This window comes from Silene latifolia, unplaced genomic scaffold, assembly GCF_048544455.1.
Source record: "Silene latifolia isolate original U9 population unplaced genomic scaffold, ASM4854445v1 scaffold_20.1, whole genome shotgun sequence".
Lineage (NCBI taxonomy): Eukaryota > Viridiplantae > Streptophyta > Magnoliopsida > Caryophyllales > Caryophyllaceae > Silene > Silene latifolia.
In genome coordinates, this window is record NW_027413163.1 from 11,930,485 (window position 1) to 11,951,629 (window position 21,145).

Below are 21,145 nucleotides of genomic sequence, written 5' to 3' on the forward strand. Positions count from 1 at the left end.
GTTAGGAACTTTTCTGATTAAATTAATGGAATCTATCATTTATCTAGAAAGATTCAAATTGTTATAGATTAGAATTTCAATTTCATTAGAAGTGATTCATCTTATAAATATTACTCTTTTATTATGTACTTTTGTCAATTGTTGATCTTTACTTTTATAAAAAGAAATGATAGCGTTAATAATGAAATGTGTTCTATCACTCAGTATGTAAGAATATTATTTCAATAACTTGATTCTTCTATGGCATGATTCGTGTGATAAAGTACATTTTGGAATACGTTATGCTCAACCTTAATAAAGGTAAATAAATAAATCAAAAAAAAAAGTGACTCATCTATTTTCCTATCAAATTAAAAAAATTATGAAACTTGATATTGTCTGTAAACAACTTCAATTCAAATTGTGTTTCTTCTATCATGGGGTAGTTTAAATTTATATATTTTATATTATACAACAAGGATAATGATTAATTAATGGTCGATATCACTTAATTTCCTTAAAAATAAAAGAGCTAGAAGAAATTAATTCACGAGTCTTGGATCTAAATTCTCAAATACAAATATTTGCATAAGATGGCTTTACACAAATTTATTGTAAAACGGAATTTTCCAGCAACCAATTTTACCCGATAATATAATCGTGACCGAATTCATTTTATAACTATATTAATATAAAATCGTCCTACACAAAACTAATTCATACTCATAACAAGTCCCCGTTGTGACGGGTATATCCGTCACAAGTTTGCAACGAGTCAAGTAATACCATGTGGGTAAATAAGACAAGACAGAATGCTACTCCCTACGCACTCTGCTTTTGTCTTATTATCTACCTTACATGGATTATATTTAACCCATTGTAAACTTACGATGGATATACCCGTCACAAATGAGAATTTGTGTAATCATAAATACAGATTAGGCAACAAAATGAGTATAGATGATTTACTAAAATAATTTCACGGATTTGTATAAACTTTAAGGATCTCACCAGATTCCCACGTTCCTCATAGCAGTACACGTGTCTTACCTAGTTCAACCCAAAATCTCATACACTCCTATATATTGTCTCCTACAGACCAACGTATCATGCAAATAAACAACATAAACACTACGCATTACAAAACAAACTCGCATTTGAAACCTACATTACACCAAGCAATGGATAATAATTTCAACGCGCAAAGCTCAAACGTGGCTAGTGGTAGCACCTCGCCGACATCGGAGGAAGACGTTTTACTGGCGTCGAGTTGTCCGAAAAAGAGAGCCGGGAGGAAGAAGTTCAAGGAGACACGACACCCCGTGTACAGGGGAGTGAGGCAGAGGAACGGGAATAGGTGGGTTTGCGAAGTACGCACACCCATCGACAACTCTAGGATATGGCTAGGCACATATCCTACAGCTGAGATGGCAGCCAGGGCTCACGACGTGGCTGCATTGGCCCTTAGGGGTCCTACAGCTTGCCTCAACTTTGCAGACTCTGCCTGGCGCCTGCCAATTCCAGCCTCGAACGACGCCCGTGATATTCAGCGAGCAGCGGCCGAGGCTGGGGAGTTATTCCGCCAGGCAGAGCTTCCTTTCGAGGAAGCTAGTCAGGACAACGAAATTTGTACCCATGAGACTGGAGTAACAAATAATAATAACCCTGAGACTGAAATGACAAATAATAATAATAATAATAATAATAATAATAATAATAATAATAATAATAATAATAATAATAATAATGATGAAGTTGCTTATATGGATGAGGAGGCATTTTTTAATATGCCTAGCTTGATAGACAATATGGCTCAAGGGTTGTTGCTTCCTCCACCTAGTAACTCATGGGGTGGAGAGGATGATGGAGGAAGTGATTGTGAAGTCTCATTGTGGAATCATTAAAACAATAAATAAAGCACAAACTCGAGAGTCTGACCTTAGTACAAGTACCACCGAGTAGCGTTATCTCATTTTTGTTCATGCGCGTAACCCTAATCAAAAATAACTTTGCATCATTGCATGGAAGAAAATCAAAAAAAGAAGTAAGGAAGAGTGATATTTTGCATGTGTTTAATTTTTGTCTTTATTTTTTGGATATTCTAGCCATATATTTTTAGGCTAAGGTATCTCAACTAATGATTCATTATTATGTACTCCGTAGAAGGATTCTTCCTAGGTAATTTTTCTGTTTCTGATTTGTTCATTCATTAGAAATTCAAAGATTGGAGTGAGCTTGCGAGCTAAGTAATGTAATTCAGTGTACTATGTACGTTTCTATCTCGCAAATATTCTGTTTCACGTGGATTCTACTTCGTTATTAATAAATGTTTTGTTAATGTTTTTAGTTTTTTTTTTCATTTATAAGAGTATTTAATTAAAATAATGGTACTTCGTACATTTTATAGTTCATACATACCTAAAGGAATATGCAAATAAATGTACTGCGTGCTATATTTATATGTATCGAGTAACCTGGATATACCTTCGTGGCAATAATATAAAGAGGTTGTTTTTAAAAGGTTTAAGATGAAAATTGAGTCGGGTACTGTATCGAACGACCAACTTAACAAGAAAGATAAAGAAGCGTGATTACTATAACGAGTCATTTAAATTTATTCCATTTTTTATCGGCATCAAATAACCATGCTTCATTGAAAATATAGAAAATAAAAAGTGAAAATAAAAATAAAAATAATGCTTTTTCCTTAGTTAAATAGTACAACTTCGTGATATGCTGACTGGCTTCATCCATTTAAGCCAATTTTATTATATACGAGTACATGTTTTAAATTCTTCATATATATATAATCCTAGGCCGAATATATTATATTAAAATTGCTATCAATCTTCTCTTTTCTATCTTATTCAATCTCCTCTTCTCATAAGGTCGAAGAGGAGCCTAGAAAGAAATGGTCTATAACAAAACTCGTGTTAAATTGGACGGAACAAAGATGGTTATTGTTTACTCTACTCCTATTTATCTCCTTAAACAAGGTACAACTTGTGATTTAAATTATCCAAACTAAAATACTAGATTGCCACGTAGAAAGTTACAATAATCTTAAAAAGGAAATACTTTTTGACAGGTCAGAGCTGATGGAGACAGCTAATGACAGGTACGCAAGGGAATTAACCAAGTTCATCACATTGATAAGACCATCCCCAAGCAGAGGTCGTGCTAATTAGGTCGCGACCCGATTTTACTCTTAATTCCACTTTATTTATTTTGACCTACTTTCATCCTCCCAAGCAGAAGGTCACGGCCTAGGTCATCAACTCAATCATTTTCCACTTCACAATATTCCCAATCATACCCCACTATTATATTATATACTTTTATTTATTATTTTTTTATTGTTCAACCAATAAAAAGTGTCCACCTAGAAGGTCACCAAGGTGGTCAATTTGTTCAACAATGGTCACAAATTGACCTTTTTAATGTAAAAGGTCACAAATTAACCATCAAAGGTCACCAATTATACTTGCCTAATTATGTCATTAGCATGACCAGGCAAGATCATGACCTACCAATTGACCTTGCTTGGGCATGATCTAAGGTGCACTCTACACGCGTAGTGGACAAATATTTTTATTGCGACTTGTCAATAAAAGAGAGGAATTTCGTAAGAACATGGGCGCTCTAAATGTGGAAATTAAGCTTTTTATATACACTCTTTTTCTTTATATGGGCTCCTTATTGTTGAATCAAGTTCCTCAATATTTGAAGCTCCACTGATTTGAGGAGAGGTCCCCTAAAAAAAAGTAAGACAATTTGTGTTACTTTTGAAGAGGTCTCCAAATTTTTGTGTGTGAATTGGAAAATTCCATCATTGCATAAATGTAGTTATAAAATGGGGAGGGTAAATGGAAAGGTTAGTGGAAAATGAGGTGGACGAATAAAAAAAGAAAAGAGAAAATATGGGGAGTCTCACCTTTACGAATATTCTTAGAGCATTTGCATCCATTGACCTTCCATATTTTCTATCTCTTTTTCTTATTCATCCACCTCACATTCCACTAATTTTTGCATTTCCCCTCCCCATTTTATTACTATCTCTTGCATCAATGGGTTCCCCAACAAATTTGCCTCTATTAATTTTATGTAGTCCACCTGCCATATGGTCGTGTCCCATTTGTTGTTCAATTTGGGAAGGTTCCATCAAACTAGGGGAGCCTCAAATAATGGAGAATATGAGCATATATGTATAACTACCTAACCTACTATGTAACTAACTAGTTTGTTAGGTTGTTACAATTCAGTTAGACGGTTAGAGTAGTTAGTTATCCACATTAGCAGTAGTTATTAGGAGTTGTTAAGAGCTGTACATTGGCCTATATATACATCAACTCCCATCTATTGTATATTTATAAGATTCATAATAATCAAATGTTCAATTACTCACTATCCCTCTCTTAATTCTCTCTACATTTCCTCTCCATAATCTTCATCAATATTGAAGGTTCACATGGTATCAATCGCCATTGTTGAACGATCCTCATAAACCACAAAGCTTCCGCGTTAATTTTCATCTTTTCTTTCATCTTCTTTCATCTTTTTCTGTCCATTCTTCTCATTCAAACATGCCCGAGTTTACAGAAACACCAGATTCTTCTCAAAATTCATTCTATTCTCCTTTGGATGATCCACTTTTCTTGTCACCAAATGATCAGCCCAATCTTCAACTTACTGCTTATCTCTTTGATGGTAATAATTTTCATCAATGGTAGCGAGATGTGATTCAAGCATTGGTTTCAAAGAACAAGGTGGGGTTCATCACTGGAGATTGCAGTGTTCCTGATCCGTCTGATAAGAAATTTAACCAGTGGGTTAGATGTGATCTCTTGGTTCTTCGCTGGATTCTTAATTAAGTTTCTAAGACTCTCAGGGACAATTTGCAGTATGCTGATTCTTCCAAAGCTTTATGGGTTGAAATTGTTGAGTGCTTTGGACAGCTTAACATTCTTGAGCTCTATGATCTGAAGAAAACTCTCAGCAATCTAGTTCAAGAGAATCTTTCTTTGCTTGATGAATACTACAGCAAGATCAGGTCACTTTGGGAGGGCATTGACAACATGGATCCTATGCCTACTTGCACATGTGGGGTCATGTCTAAGTGCACCTGCAATATCATGAAGCGACTTCTTGATCGAGAAACACAAGCAAAATTGATCCAACTGTTGATGAGGTTGAACTCTGGTTATGAACAGGTTCAGACCACCTTGCTATTCATGGAGCCTTTACCTCCAATAAACCGTGCTCTGGGAATATAGGGAGTCTCACCTTTGCGGATAACCCAAATACACTCTCTCCCTCTAAACAACACATATCCTCTCTAATTAAAAAAAAACCAAAAAAAAACTCCACTCAAAACTAAACCACCTTCCACCACCGGAACGAAGTCGCTCGGTCCAACTCGCTCTGAACGGTCGAAGTTGCACGGCCACTGCCTTCGCAGTTCTGAAGTTGCACGATGGCTCTTGTATTGGACTCGATACTTTGGTTTTGGAGTCGGGTCTTCGTCGATTTGAGTGGGTCAGCCTTGAACTTGACTATACTTCTCGCATTCTTCATTTTTGTCGTCATTGAAGATTGAAATGATCCCATGTTTAGGCTCGGTGGTGGGTGAACGAATTGATGCTGGTTGGAGCATGGTGGTGAATTGGAGCAGCTAGGTTTCAGAGGATGGTGGTTTGATTGATGGAAACGGGAAAGCATGATGGTTGGGCTGCTTGTCGTGGTGGTTTTGTGGCTCGGCTGATGGCCTGAATTGATGGAGGTGGTTTGATTGATGTGTTAGTAATGCTGAATTTAAGTGGTGATGTATGGTATAGATATATGATGATGATGAAAGTATGGTGGGAATAATGGGTACCTTTTATGGCCATTGTTGATTGAAATGGCAGAGAAACGAAAGGGCATGGAGCAAAGTAGAAATATATCCAGTTTTGACTTTCTTGCACATATTCACGGTGCAAACGTTGGGAATCAACGTTTAAGTCATGGTAGAAAGTTGAATTTCAACTTTCATCCATGGTTGAACGTAGGGTTTCAAGGTTCGTCCATGGTCGAAAGTTGAAATTCAACATTCATTTCATGGCAAACGTTGGGTTTTGAGATTTGGTCTATGGTCGAAAGTTGAATCTCAACATTTGCCCAGTTCGTTCATTTTTTATTATTATTTTTAAAATCATGTTTATTGCCTTTATTTGCCGATTTTTAAAATTATTGAAGATTTTCTAGTCAATGTGAGGTATTTTCTAATATTTTTTATTTGTTTAATGCAGATGGGAGATCGGAACCGTCATGCTAATTGATGTTCTTAATTGTCGTCGTTGCTTTTTTTTTTTTAAAAAATTTAGTTTTTTTACAAGAATTTGAGAGAAAATTGTTTAGAGAGAAAGTAGTGTTATTGTGCAAGGGGCGTTATCGTCTTTTGAAATGAAAACCTCGTCGATAGTTACTAAAACGTCGTCGATGAAAATCAGCTCTCTAAATAAACAATAAGATTAATTTGTCTTAAGACATCATCAACAATAACTAATCAAATTGGGTCTCTTCAGAGTTATTGTGCTTTATTCATCACAGTCTTGTTGCAAAAGACTAATGACTTTCGACTCCAATTAATATTGATAAAAAAAATGAAAATAATATTTTTCGGTTTTCTTTTTCTTTCATTCTAGCTGATAGTGGGTTAGAGTCTTAGAGATAATCCCAATCTCAAGTCCATGTATAATAAAATGGGCTAGTAGGTAAGTACAAACTAGTGAGCTGTTGTAAACATCTAAACTAAGCCCATTGTGAATTGTCCCATATCATATGAAGAAGTTTTCTTTTAGACAAAGAATTTTTTGGCGAATTGGTGTTTATTAGCAAAATAATTAGGGAGTTGGGATTGGTTTGAAACTATTTAGATTTATGGTGTTCACGTCATCAGTTTTTATTTTTTTTTCCAGTTTCTATGGTAAGCCGCTAAGTTTCTTAGCGGCTTACAATTTTTTTTTTTTTTAAATTTTTTTTTTTTTTTTTTGAAAAAAAAAAAAGGTGAATAGTAAAGCCGCTAAGAATCTTAGCGGCTTTACTATTCATTTTTTTTTTTCAAAAACCGTCACCTTCTAACACTGATGACAGCCTATTCTAGAAATGAATAATCACCAAAGCCGCTAAGAAACTTATGACATTTATTATCAAAAAAATGACAAAGAGACAAAGCCGCTAAGAAACTTAGCGGCTTTGCCTAAAAATTGGAAAAAAAAAATGAAACTGATGACGTGGACACCATGACTCTAAATAGTTTTAAACCAACCCCAACTCCCTAATTATTTTGCTAATAAACATCAATTTGCCAAAAAATTCTTAGACAAAGGCAAAGAAGAACTTCATAACAAACAAAATAGAAGATTGACCGATATGGGCAATATCTTCCTTGGATCTTTGGTACATCCATATTTAATGTCTAAGTACCATAATGAAGTGCAAATATGATCTAAAATTACTAGGAAAAATCGTTGATCTAGATATGTACAACTTTTTAATGTTGTCCTAGGTTAAATATTTGAGGATCCAAGTGAAGTAGTGAATTACTCACTCTATTCCGGTCATTTGTTATTCTTTTTTATATTGAGGTATCTCACTCAATTGTTATCCTTTCTATTTTAAGAATAAATTTGATGATCATATTTGATCATTTATACTCAATTTATTTCATTTGTCATTTAATAATTGGCTTATTCCTCTTTCCTTGGTCTTTATACCCCAAAATCAAAGGACAACAATTGACCGGGACGGAGGGAGTACAAACTACTCCTTATGGTATTATACTTTGGCTTTGTTTTTTGGTTGAAAAGAGCTTAACTGAACTGAATGAAGTTGAACTAAACAAAGTAAGAGTTTTGTGAAAAGATGAGCTGAGCTGAACGCCTAAACTAAAATGAACTAGACTGAAATGAGCTGAAATTAAGTCCAAAACAATGAGACCTTTATGTTATTTTTACATTTTGAAAACTTACTTATTTCTTTAGTAATTGTACAGTAATATTATAAAATAACGTGTAAGTATACTCTAAATATTCAAAATCTCTTTTATATAACGTTGATCTTGATTAATAAATGAGTTTTTCATGTCAGGATTGTAGCGAAAACTCTCAATCTTAATTCAACCTAAATAATTTTCATCTCGTATCTATATCAACCCTTGCAATATCTTAACCCTAACTCCTTAACTCTCTACAAGATATATATCGTGTTTTCGATTTGAATCAATGGTGGTTAAATTTACCCGTCACGGCTTCACTATTTGCAATCTCGTTGTACAAGTTGGCAAAGTTGCTATGAATGGAGGGGTCATGGTAATAAACACTTCTTTTTGCACAAATTTTTGTTTGTGACGGCACATATCCGTCACTCTTTCTCTGCAACACTATTTTGTTACCATTTTATCCATTTTACCTCGCAAAGTACCCACTTTTTCTCCATCTGCAACACTATTCATGTGATCCCCTTTCTCCACTAACCCATTTTGTTACCATTTTATCTCACAAAATATCCGCTACAAATGGTAACCCATCACAAGGGAGACCAATTGTTCTTTTTGTTGCTTGTTTGCTCTACTACAATATCCGACAAAATTCAATAGATTTGTAAAATTTTCTTCAAAATTTTAATCTTGGTCCCATTTCTATTGCTATCATTTTGTCTAGATCATCAATGTAATGGAGTGGGCTATTTATATCGAAATCAATAAATGGCAACCAAAGTAGATGAACTATCAAGATCCTTACAATTGTATAAGTAGATATGAGTTTGACAATCCATGTACGGAGTAGTTATCAAGTTCCTTTCATTTTAAGGAACCCAACTCTATTCAACAAGCCCAAATTAGATTTTCTTACCTTAAAAAAAAAAAAAAAAAACAAATTGAATCAACAAAATGTATCAACTATTACTAATTCTTGATAGTTTAAACCTTGTTAAGTTAAAACTGCCAATTGATCAACTATTACCAATTCTTATTTAAGACCGTCTGAATATTGAAACCATAACTTCAAATTTTTGCCTTCGGCAATATTGTTTATTTTTATTATTTTCGAAACCTCTAATACCTCGCAACACCGAGTTAAACTCATTTAACGTTTTTTATCGAAGCAAAAAAAATTGTCAGCTAAACAAAATTATCAAAATAGAGAAAATAATTAATTTAGAATATAATTTATTTCTAACGAAATCCCGGCCTTTGTCACCTTTCCTTACTACTACGACAATTCAATCACATTCGCTAAAAAGCCCTATTAAAGGGTAATTATCAAAGCTACCTAAATACCTGTACGTAGGACGCTTTGGGGTACATACATACATACTCCATCGCTAAATCCATTTTATCACTAGCTACGCCCCTACGAACAACCTTGAATACCTATGCGCAAGACACCTCGGAGTACATACTTTCATACTCCGTCGCTAAATCTATTTTATCGCTAGCTACGCCCCGGCAAACAACCCAACAACCTCCTCATATTAGGACCTCCACCTGGAACCACGTGGACTCATACACTCACTTCACTAAACTAGTGAAGCGAGCATCAAAAATACAGTAGCACTGTCTAAATCATTAAATTTCCAAAGGTCAACTATGGGTCTCATTACATTCAAGTCATAAATTGAAGATCTCTTAAACAAGTTTACGTATTAAACTAATCAAACATTCAATTCAAATCAAATCTACATTATTTTAATCAAACTTAAGATTCAAATTTCTGCCAAACCGAACCTCCCTACTCAATTTCTTCACCCCCCTTCAATTTACTTATGACATACTTATACATCCAAATTATTGTGTAAAACAGTATTATTCTTCTGTATACAAATATTTTATTATTATCGGAAATTTCACGCACTAATTATGAACTGAAAGAGATTTGACATTTTGCACGAAATACCCAATTTTTTTATGCGAAAACTTTAATACATTATATATCGTGTTTACGAGTTCAGATGTGACGATTTTTTTTTCAAATCGATCATATTTCCGAAAACTACAATTTATAAAAAAAAATTGTCGTATTTGGATCCCGTGACTAGCAGTTTTTGTATGTCAAAGTCTTTTCGATCGAACAAACTTTGAATGACCATACTTCTTGGTCACAAGTTCCAAACGTGACAAATTTTATTTCAAGTCGTCCTCGAAAAGATGATGGATTTGAAAAAAAAAAAAATCGTTCTTTCTGAACTCATAAATACGAATTAGAACCTCCTAAAAATTTTCAGATAAAAAATTGGGTATTTCAAGCAAAATATCAAACCTAATATTTTCAGATAAAAAATCCCTCTATTTTTTTATATATGACTTTCTCACATTCAAGACACTCCCTTCTCTCTTCAATATCTCTTAAAATGTAAGACTAAATATTATGATATGTATACTCATATGAAAGAGTTTTTCGTAAGGAAATTAATGGTACCATTTTTATATTTTTTGAACAAATATATTTTTGTAAATATTAAAGTCAAAGGCTTACCGTGTTGAGATCAAATGAGTCCCCCTCCTAAGTGTGAGTCCATAAGTCCTCCTTAGAGCCCTTGGATGAGCACTATGGAAGGCTGAGATTGAAGACAAAAAACAAGGGATTAATGCCTAATTAAGCCCACTCTCTCACTACCTTAACTAACCCACCCTAATTATCACTAATTTCACTATATTTTTATTATCACACCCATTTATCTCTCATCTCACACAATTCATTCACCTTCTCCATCAAAAACCCAATAAAATCAAAAACCCAACAAATTCAAAACCTAAAAATTCAAAAAAAAATTCCCCCTCTTTTCCTCACCCACCCACCCCCTCCCGACACCACCATTCCCGACACCACCACCATCTGCCGCCACCCCCACCACCCACGACACACCCACCACTGCCACCGTCACCTTCTCCGTCCTCCTTGCACGCCTGCCACGCCGACCACCCGTCGCCCACCCACATTTCGAATCCACCTCCTCACGCCACCTCCCCCACGACCACAACTACCGCCATCCTCACGCCTGCCTCCACCACCGACACTCTCTCCCGCGCCCGCCTACCGTCCTCCATCACCCATTTTTGTCCTTCCGCCTGCCTCCTTTCGTCCTTCATTTCTCTTTTTTCATTTTTTTACTTGTTTTGATGGTGGTTATGTAAAATGATGGTGGTCATTTTGTTGTGTTTTGTACTCCGTATTGTTGTATTTGTCTTTCCCTTTTTTGTTTTTGTTTTTATTTTATGTTTTTAAGTTTTTGTTTTAAGTTTTAGATTTGTTGTTTTGTTTTTTTTGTTTTTGTTTTATGTCATAAAGTTAGATCTATCTTTGAAAAGTTAAGTTTTTTTCAAATTTCATATGTCAAATATCGTCTTAATTTATATTTTTTAAAATCTCATATTGTTTAAATTCGTCTTGTGTGCTAAAAATTACACATTGTGTGCTAAAAATCTCGCATTTATATTTTTATTTCGTTTTTTTAATTTATTTTGTTTAAATTTACCTATTGTGTGCTAAAAATTATGCTTCCAATGATTTCAAAATTCAAAATTTGAAATTCCCGCCTCCAATGTTTTCATGCGATATTTTTACTCCATTTTATGCTTGTTTCTATTAAAATTATACTTATTTCAATTAAAATTACACTCTTTTCTGTTAGAATTACACTTTTTTTTCGTTAAAATTACACTTTTCTCCATTAAAATTACACTTTTTTTCGTTAAAATTATACTTTTTTCTGCTAGAATAACACTTTTTTGGCTAAAATTACACTTTTTGTTGTTAGAATTACACTTTTTTCTCGTTAGAATTACACTTTTTGTTGTTAGAATTACACTTTTTCTTGTTAGAATTACACTTTTTTTGTTGTTAGAATTACACTTTTTTCTGTTAGAATTACACTTTTTTTCTGTTAGAATTACACTTTTTTTTTTAAAATAACACTTTTTTCGGCTAAAATTACACTTTTTGTTGTTAGAATTACACTTTTTTCTGTTAGAATTGCATTTTTTTCTGTTAAAATTACACTTTTCTTCATTAAAATTACACTTTTTTCTGTTAAAATTACACTTTTTTCTATTAGAATTACACTTTTTTCTGTTAGAATTACACTTTTTGTTAGAATTACACCTTTTTTCTGTTAGAATTACACTTTTTTCTGTTAGAATTACACTTTTTTTTGTTAGAATTACACTTTTTTTTGTTAGAATTACACTTTTTGTTGTTAGAATTACACTTTTTTCTGTTAGAATTACATTTTTTTCTGTTAAAATTACACTTTTTCTATTGGACTAATGTTACACTCTCAATGGACTTGGTCATATTCTCATATTCTCATTGGACTAATGTTACACTCTCAATGGACTAAAATTACATTCTCGTGGGTGAAATTATACTTTTCTGGACTAAAACTACACTTTTCTGGACTAAAATTACATTCTCCTGGACTAAAAATAACAATCTTATTGGACTGAAATTACACTTATCTGGACTAAAATTACACTTTTAAAAGACTAAAGTTACACTTATAAGTCACTCAATTCACAATGAAATTACACTTTTTTCCGTTGAAATTACACTTTTAAAACAGTGAAAGTGTAGTAACATTTGTATAAAAGTTTCAGTCCAAAAAAAAATTATGCTCAAAAAATTTTTTTGGTGTATAATTAATCCATTAGTGAATGTATAATTAAAGCTAGAGAGATAAAGTGGATTAATTAGTATATAGGAAACTCATTAGTGTTAAGTATACTTTTTTGCTTTCAATCTCAACCATCCTTAGTGGGATATCCAAGGGATGTAGTGAGGACTTAGGGACTCAAAATATATGGTGGACTCATTAGAACTTTACTCAAGGCTTACCTCGTAAATGCAAAACGTCATATATAAAAAAGTGGAGGAAGTACATCGTGAATTTTCCGTATTATTTATGGTAATAAATGAGTGTAGCTAATATAAGATCGGTTTCATAATGTGAAACGGTTTTTTATTTTGTAATTTCTAAATTATAAATTCGTTGTTTTTGACAGTTAAATTACAGTAATCTTCTTCACTAATTAGCTTTCTTGAGATCTTCACTTCACCTCCTCCTCGAAACTTCCCTTTCTTCTCTCTTCACTCTTCTCTCTCCTATTTCTCACTACTTAACAACATTAATGGCGGCAGTGAGTTCATAACCTGCTCAATTGCACCTTTCTTCTTTTGCAGTCACAGCAAAACAGCTTTTTTTCGTAACTCAATTTAATTCTTGCAGCTTTTATCGCTTTTAATTCCGTCAAAATTCAAATCTTATAATTTCAATTCAAAATTGGATACTGATCCAATGGCGCTCGTAGTGACGAACGAGGAAAAGTCGAGGCGATCGTCATTTAGAGCGGAGAAGAAGCCATGGATGCTTCGAGATTATCTTCGAGATGATATGAGCTCGTGTTCCTCTAATGGCTTCCGATCGTTTCCTCGGAAACAGTGCTGCGTCGCTGTGAAAAATATCATCGAAAACGAAGTGATTCGGAACGGCCGTCCGTCGCCGAAACCGCCGAAAGCGTTACGTAATCGAAACCGAAATCGAAATGTTTCGTCGGCGTTGCAGAGAGCGTCAATGGCAGTTATTAACGCCGTTAAATTCCTTCCGTTTAACTCCATTACGGCGAGTAATAACGGTAACGGTAACGGTAATAGTAACGGTAATGGCGGAAGTGGACTGCGATTTCTTCCGAGAAGCTTTTCGAAGAAATTGTTCAAGAGAAGCTTCTTCTGGAAGAAATCGCCGGTGGAGAAAAACGACGTCGTAGTGGCGGAGAAGAGAAGTAATGTTGATGATTATTGTGACGAGATCGAACGGTGGATATCGTCCGGAATTGTCGCAACGGAGAAATACGAGCCGTTGGATATGTCGAACGAAACGTCGGTAACAAACGCTTCGACAACGAGTAATAGTAATAGTAACAGTAATAGTAATACCAGTAATGACGGTAAAAGTAGTGATAGTTGGTCAGATATTACTTTTACCTCAGATTATTTAACGAGCTTGAGTGAAAACGACGCCGTAAAGAGGAAAGAGAAGGTAGTAGGTAAAAATGGTGGTGAAGAAGAGGAGGTGGTCAGCCAAAGTGTTGGCGTATTAGCCGGAGATGATTCTTCTGATGAGCCAGCTGTTGTTAAGGTACTTCTTCTAATTATGCTTCTTTCGAATTTGATTTATTATTAATTAATTACGATTAAGATTTAAAATGATTCTATTTTTTAATTATTACCGTCCATAGAATTCAAAATTGATTAGATTTTGCAGTGATGATTAATGTAGAGTATTTTAGTTCAATTAAAAATGGTGAGAGTAAAGGAATATAAGATCTCGTTTTAGTACGTCTTAAGTTTAAGATGATGTTTACTAAATCAACTATGTCGTAAGTTTTAGACGGTTTAAAGTAAGAGTATCTCTTATTAATTAAGTGTCGACTATTGTAGCTGTTAAGCTCGTTTCATTATTCATGTTATGTTGGAGATGACATGAATTACACGTTCTATGTATTCTTCATTTTGTGTTGCCTTCTGAAAATTATCCGCCTCACGTTTATACACCCTCAAATTCAAGCCGAACATGAAGGTTTAAGCTATTGGTGACCATTTGTTACCTATCACTTTTAGCTACGTAATATTATTGTCGGTTTCAAGTAGTGTAACTCTTTCACCACCTTGTATAATTCAATCTAAAATCCGATAAAATGACAAAGGACAAAGACTCCTTAAATTTTGACATCAATATACCTGGACAATGATACGGCGCTACCAATTAGTATCAAATCTCGTTATCATTCTCTGAGAATTTAACTTACCCTAGGATGGCTACGATCCAAGATTTTAATGGATATCCATGTTGTATAATACGAGTATAAGAAAGTGATATTGAAATTCAACAACACACGATGAAATTATCTTATTTTTTGACTCCGAAAAAAGTCTCTAGAATTTTGGTATAAGACTATAAGCTACTAATCAAATAAATGCGTAGTGTTCCTAAAAAGTGAAATGTCGATATGCCGTTAGATGAAGCATGCAATCTTAGTGGAAGATGCAATATGTGCCATTGATTAGCTTAAGTAGTACTTCTAATTTGTCTTATGTGTAATAGAAGCAATTGGGGTAGTTAGGCGGAAACAGTGAAAATATTTATGGCGGCGGGATGTGGGGAAAAGCGCATGACTTCTCACGTGCGCAGGTATTTATTGGTGATTCTTTTTACTGTTTCTCGAGGTATTTGGTGGAGTATTTATTTTTCAATTAGCTGGAGGATTATTCACCGTGGATTTCGCCACGTGGTATTCACATTTTAGATCTACGGTTTAGAGGCCGCTTGACCATCTAGCTGTCATAATGCTTCAATTAATGACATGTACAAATAAGTTAATATAAATCTTGTTTATTTTCACCAACTTAATCTCCTTAATTAAACGGCTAGGGTAAATCCCGTGCATTTGGATAAGAGATATTAAATTAAAGTGGAAGAATATATATTTGTTCGTAAGTTTGCATGTAGTATTAGAAGCAAAAATTTTATGTGAATATTTTTCATAAACAATGCCAACTAAAATTAGGTAAAATATTTAGCGGAATATGAATTTTCATATTTATAAAATATAGATTAAATATATTATTACAAAACGACCTATACGAAATGTTATTAATTACAGAGTAACGAATTGTTATAATACAATCATGTTTCATATCTAGACTAATACATAATATACTATTAAGACCATATAAATCAGATGTGAGACTCAACTTTAGAATAATGACAAATTGACAATTAATATAGCTTAACTCCTTACTAAAATAGTTGAGCGGGAAAACTTTGGGTAAGACTTATTCTTTTAGTTAAGGGAGATGAGAAAAAATAAACTTGAAAATTAATCAAGAGAATTGAGAAATGTGTATCATATTTTTTTACCACAAAATTAGTGATTTCAATTTATACATTTTATCAAATAATTTTATTGATTTTTCTTTTAAGAGACTAATAATATTTTTATAGTTTTTTTATACATGGTAATTATGTGTTAAGTCATTCTCTAATATATAATAATCACACTAATAAAATATTTAGGAATTTATAATTTCTAGATTTATATCAGTTTTGTTTTATTTTTAATTAAATGATTACAATTGAGTTTAGAAAAGATTATATAATGATTAAAATATTATATAAAAGAAAAAAAAATAATGAAATAAAGACTTGTACGTTTTGTTATTTAGCGAGATTCCTTTTGGAGGGAAAACATTTGAGAATTTTTATTGGTATATAGGAGGATTGTAATATTTGTAAAATTAAGTATTTTTTATTTATTTTTTATATTCAATATCAAAACGTTATACTAAATATTGGATTAATCAATTGTTACACTTTTTTTTTTTTTTTGGGGAAAATGTAAGTATTCTCATTAGAATATAAAATTGTCCCAATACAATGCACATTGCAAGGCAACCTAACAGAAGCTAGCCTTAACAACAACTCATTTCAGTCATCCACCTTAAAACACTAACATTAGTACATTTGAACTTATAATGCCCCAGACGAACTTTAACGTTAAATTGTTACACTTTTGTGACAAATACTCCGTAATAATATAATCGTTTACTTCAATTTTGAAAGTTTAGTTCAAAATATTTAAATCATTTTATATATTGGTTAATTTACTTTAAATAAAAATTATTAATAAATTTACCGATTTACGGGTTAGGCGGATCTTGACCCTAAATGTGCGGGTTATTATCGAGTCAGATTTTTTTCGATTTGCAGTTACTTTGAACGATTTTCCCGGGTTATTTTCATGCGGGCTTCAGTTGATTTCTCGGGTTGGATTATCTTTGACCGGTCTTAGATATGAGTGATTGGGTAATGTTAAAATTGGTTAAATGATCATATCAAGTTAATTACATACTTTGCGTTCAAGGCATCATTTAACTTTGTTGGTTAGCCAAAGGCCAAGGCTACATATACTCAATGAAATGTCATAACGATTGTCTCCAAATCATCATTTAGTTAGAAATTTGCCTAGTAATTACTCCCTGTGTCCCGGTCATTTGTTGTCATTTTCCATTTTTGGGTGTCTCAGTCATTTATTGTCATTTCTATTTTAAGAATGGACTTGATGAGTAATTTGATCATTCTCATTCAATTTATTCCACTTGTCATTTAGTTATTGACCTTTTCCTCATTCCTTGGTCTTTGTGCCAAAACGAAAGGACAACAATTGACCGGGACGGAGGGAGTATATAATAACTGTAAAACATCATGGATTGATCTAATCGAGTCATACATGATCAAATATTGATTGATACGGAGTAGTTCAATAATCATGCATTCTAACTTAAGTTTAATTGAACTTGTCCAGGATACGTGGTGCAATGACAAGGCCGAAACCGAACAACTCAGTCCAATCTCAATTATGGACTTTCCCTGCAGTGATGATGGAAGTGCATCACCCTTTACACTTAGAATGTCACGGTTAAAAGGTACTCGTATCATTTCGTTCATTTGTCTTAGAAAGCGCCCTTCATTTCGATCAGTATGTTCCATCGTGTCTAAAAAAGCAAAAGTGGCCTAACAAGCGAAATAGAGGGAGAGTATCTGCATATGTATGTGATAGACACATGATTAATGATATATAGTTGAAATGCTTTAAATTTATAGGGACTAAAGAAAGGCTTTTGGAAAAGCTTGGAAGATTTGAGTCCCTTGCCGCGGGAATAGGCCTAGATCCCGTCAACCTCGAGACCCTAATGTCATCATCCACAAATATGGAGGATCACTCAGCAAGGCACTCAATACAATCATGCTCAAGCCCAAGTTACATCTTATCCAGTCAAACCGAGTCAGAAGAAGAAGAAGAAAGTCAAGAAGACGAACGAGAAAAGAGAGTGCAAAATCTACTTGATATTATCAAGCTCAAAAAAGCCAACTACAAATTAGAGCATGATAATCTATTACTGAGCTTTTTCCGCGATAATGTAGTTGATCATAAGAAGGATGATTCATTACTGAAATCGGCCGAGAATTGGCTAGATGGGCATTATGATACACTAATATTGGGATGGGAAGTGAAACACAAAAGGCAGGCTTACATTCGGGACATGGAAGAGCGAGGGAGGTGGCCGAAAGATTGTAAGTTAGAGAAGGAAGAAGTGGCGGATGAGTTTGGGGATGAGGTATTGGCAACATTGATGGAAGAAGTGGTTCTTGAACTTTGCTAGATAGTTATTGAAATTGGAAGGACAGTGTAGTCTTGTAGACTAAGTATTAGCACTACTAATACTGTGTGTATATCAATAATTTTGAGGTCACTTATGGTAGATTAGTGATTCAATAAGGTAGAAGAAAATATTCAAACTAAAGTAGCTACTCCCTCATTTTCTATCTTTTTTTTTGAGAGGGTAAAACTTTAAGGAAAATAAGTTAGTGCTATTGGGTGGCGTCCAATCTCAATGTCACCCTCTCATATATAATAACTGGAGACCCTGATAATAATGGGTTCATCACATACAATAAGTGAGGACCCCAATAATAAGAGGTACATGTGAAAGGGTGGCGCCCTATCATTATCCCGGATTATGTATTGTAGGTTATAAGAGTGTTTTTAGGTTGTTATTGAGATGTTGTTGAAGTGAGTTTTTGGCCCGTAATTCTAAATGGGCCAACTTGAATTAAGACCATGTGAGATATGTTGACTTTGGGTTAGCTGAAGTGACAGGTTAAAGTCGTACGTTTCAAATTAACAATTTATACGGAGTATTACTTAAATCCTTGATACTAAATAAGTTGTAAAGCAGAAATAAGGGTCGAACCACAAGGAATTGGATGAATTGTAAATGAAATTAAAGTGTAGAAAAGAGCGATCCTTAAGTAAATTATGATCGTAGTAACTGTTTACAGGGGAGTTTGAGTTTGGTTTAAAGATTAAACTAATAATGAAATGAGAATAAGCAATGAAAAATATAAGTAATCAAATATTGAGAGGAATCTTGACTCAAATTCGTATTCACTACCAAATAATGACTCGATCATCGACTACAAACAATTACTAATCTTGAACAATCTATTACGATACCTAATAAAGTTCAATTTTATCAAATATCAATTTCTCATCCACTTTTAGTGAAAAAAGTCAAGTCAGTTGCCTTTAATCACCCTTTCTGTTACTAACCCAAATCACGCAATTCAAGTTCAAGTAATTAGAAGCATTCAATTATCTGAGAAAAAAGAAATAGAAATAATTAATACCAACAACGCTGTCGATATTAAAATCACAAGTTTAATCCTTTTTGTGAATAAATTACGACAAACTGAGTACGATAATTTAATCACAATTGCTACCACGATACGATAAATATAGCAAACTGGGCATTTAATCGAATCTAGCATATGAGTTAATATAAACCCTAATTAGTTGTACACCTAATCAAGATGAATATCAAAACAAATATTTAAATAAGGAATTAAACAGTACTCAAGATAAAGTAAAGGATTAATAATCTCACAAAAAATTACTAGACTTTCAACTAGTTTGAATCAAGAAGAAGAGAATTAGCCTTGCATAATGGTTGCTAAACAATATTAGGTTTTTCTAAGAAAATTGCATAAGTCTCCTTCAACTGAAATTAAACTTAAGTACTCTCTAAATAAAGTCAACTAATAAAAAGTCAAAGCGAGTCTCGAAACAAACTGAGTAAAGTTAAGACAATAAACACGAGTCTCCATGATATCAATTTGTGCGACAAAGGAACAAACATCGTGAATGTCAATCACGCATAGGCCGCGCATGTGTCATGGATGTGTCGCGAATCCTACTCTTGCCGTCTACCTATTTGTCGTATGCGTGCCTTATTAGTGCGACATATGACCAATATTTGCGCAAACATCTCAAGGCGTCTTCATAGGTCGTTGGGCCCATCTATCCTCGGACTTGGACTTCGTCTCAAACATGTCAAACCGACCCAATAGCTAATCAAGACTCACTAACAAATAACCTGCAATTAAGCTCCTTAACACCACTTTCAACCGTAAAAAACGCACTAATTATCCTCAATTAACTACGACTAAATGAGCCGTGTCAAATTCACCATCCTTGAACTTTTACTCGTCCTCGATGTAAAACCGAAGAACTAAATAAAATGCAAATAATGACAGCTCATACATGGAAACCAACATGTCCAAAAACTTGCATCCCTCAAACACCCTCCAAAACTCCCTCCAAGTTAATGGATACGATCATTTTGCAATCTAAATACTTCTACCAAATAGTAATGACCGTCATAAATCCCACCTCATAGTACTCACAACACAAGACAAAAGGTTAACAACGTGTCATAGTTAACAAGTCATTAACAGCGACGTGGCCTGGCCTTATAGGCTACTCGACGAGGCGCGAGCCATTTCGCCGGTCTTCGAGCTGTCTTGTCACTATCACGCATTTGGAATCATGATTTGTTCTATCCTAGGTTTTAGATGTCATGATTGTTGTACTTGACCATCAAGTATACCGTGTATACTTAGCATGAAAGTTTTTATGATGTTTGTGTGACACCCCCATACTCCAAGTGCCTTACCAGGACCACTCAGGTATAAGAATGTCACCATCTCGGTTTCCCGAGGCAATGATCATCAAAAGACAATAACGAAACAATACTTAAATAGTATAAAGTTTAGGCGATTACAAACCAAAAACCAAAGTAAAGTAATAAAATACGTATACATGTTCTCAAAACCAAATGTCTAATAACTACTCAAAACTACAGCGGAAGGCTCTATCATCTCGTGGTGACACATCCCAACTAGCCCATATGTCTCGACTCATACCTGCTCAACAACTGCTCACCATCCCCGAATGGATCACCACAGTTTTTTAAAACAAAGACGGGGTCAGTACTAATCACACAAATATATAATTACAATAAGACAAAAACCAACACAGCTCGATCGTCACATAACCCAAACTCCAAAATCAACTCCTCATCACTGACTACACACTAAAGTGTGTAGCCCTGCCAGAGTACCCATCGCAACAGGTTACTCCACTCCGGCAGTGGGGGACCGCAACCGTTCCCACCTAAGCCCCGCTCATCTCCATTGAGCGAATAACCCAAATTCATTAATGTGCACATCC

General features: G+C 34.1%; 3 protein-coding genes across 3 annotated transcripts; all 3 read left to right on the forward strand.

Moving 5' to 3' along the window:
* The first annotated feature begins 1,160 nt into the window (after nucleotides 1-1,160).
* On the forward strand, nucleotides 1,161-1,883 carry LOC141638329 (dehydration-responsive element-binding protein 1B-like). Its single transcript, XM_074447732.1, has one exon. The coding sequence runs from the start codon at nucleotides 1,161-1,163 to the stop codon at nucleotides 1,881-1,883; it is 723 nt and encodes a 240-aa protein (XP_074303833.1).
* Nucleotides 1,884-4,562: 2,679 nt separating this feature from the next.
* On the forward strand, nucleotides 4,563-5,252 carry LOC141638330 (uncharacterized). The gene is made up of 2 exons (XM_074447733.1): nucleotides 4,563-4,686; nucleotides 4,852-5,252. Exons 1-2 carry the CDS (start codon nucleotides 4,563-4,565, stop codon nucleotides 5,250-5,252), a joined length of 525 nt encoding a protein of 174 aa, XP_074303834.1.
* A 7,795-nt stretch (nucleotides 5,253-13,047) lies between these two features.
* LOC141638528 (uncharacterized) lies at nucleotides 13,048-18,397 on the forward strand. Its single transcript, XM_074447938.1, has 3 exons — nucleotides 13,048-14,151; nucleotides 17,378-17,498; nucleotides 17,677-18,397. The coding sequence occupies exons 1-3, from the start codon at nucleotides 13,312-13,314 to the stop codon at nucleotides 18,234-18,236; spliced, it is 1,521 nt and encodes a 506-aa protein (XP_074304039.1). The 5' UTR covers nucleotides 13,048-13,311; the 3' UTR covers nucleotides 18,237-18,397.
* The last annotated feature ends 2,748 nt before the right edge of the window (nucleotides 18,398-21,145 follow it).

Bases quoted from the DNA above. Each gene is read 5' to 3' on its own strand.
- LOC141638330 (XM_074447733.1), top strand. From the start codon at position 4,563: ATGCCCGAGTTTACAGAAACACCAGATTCTTCTCAAAATTCATTCTAT. The intron at 4,687-4,851 runs GTAATAATTTTC...TTCTTAATTAAG, and splicing joins TACTGCTTATCTCTTTGATG to TTTCTAAGACTCTCAGGGAC.
- LOC141638329 (XM_074447732.1), top strand. From the start codon at position 1,161: ATGGATAATAATTTCAACGCGCAAAGCTCAAACGTGGCTAGTGGTAGC.
- LOC141638528 (XM_074447938.1), top strand. From the start codon at position 13,312: ATGGCGCTCGTAGTGACGAACGAGGAAAAGTCGAGGCGATCGTCATTT. The intron at 14,152-17,377 runs GTACTTCTTCTA...GAACTTGTCCAG, and splicing joins ATGAGCCAGCTGTTGTTAAG to GATACGTGGTGCAATGACAA. The intron at 17,499-17,676 runs GTACTCGTATCA...TTAAATTTATAG, and splicing joins TAGAATGTCACGGTTAAAAG to GGACTAAAGAAAGGCTTTTG.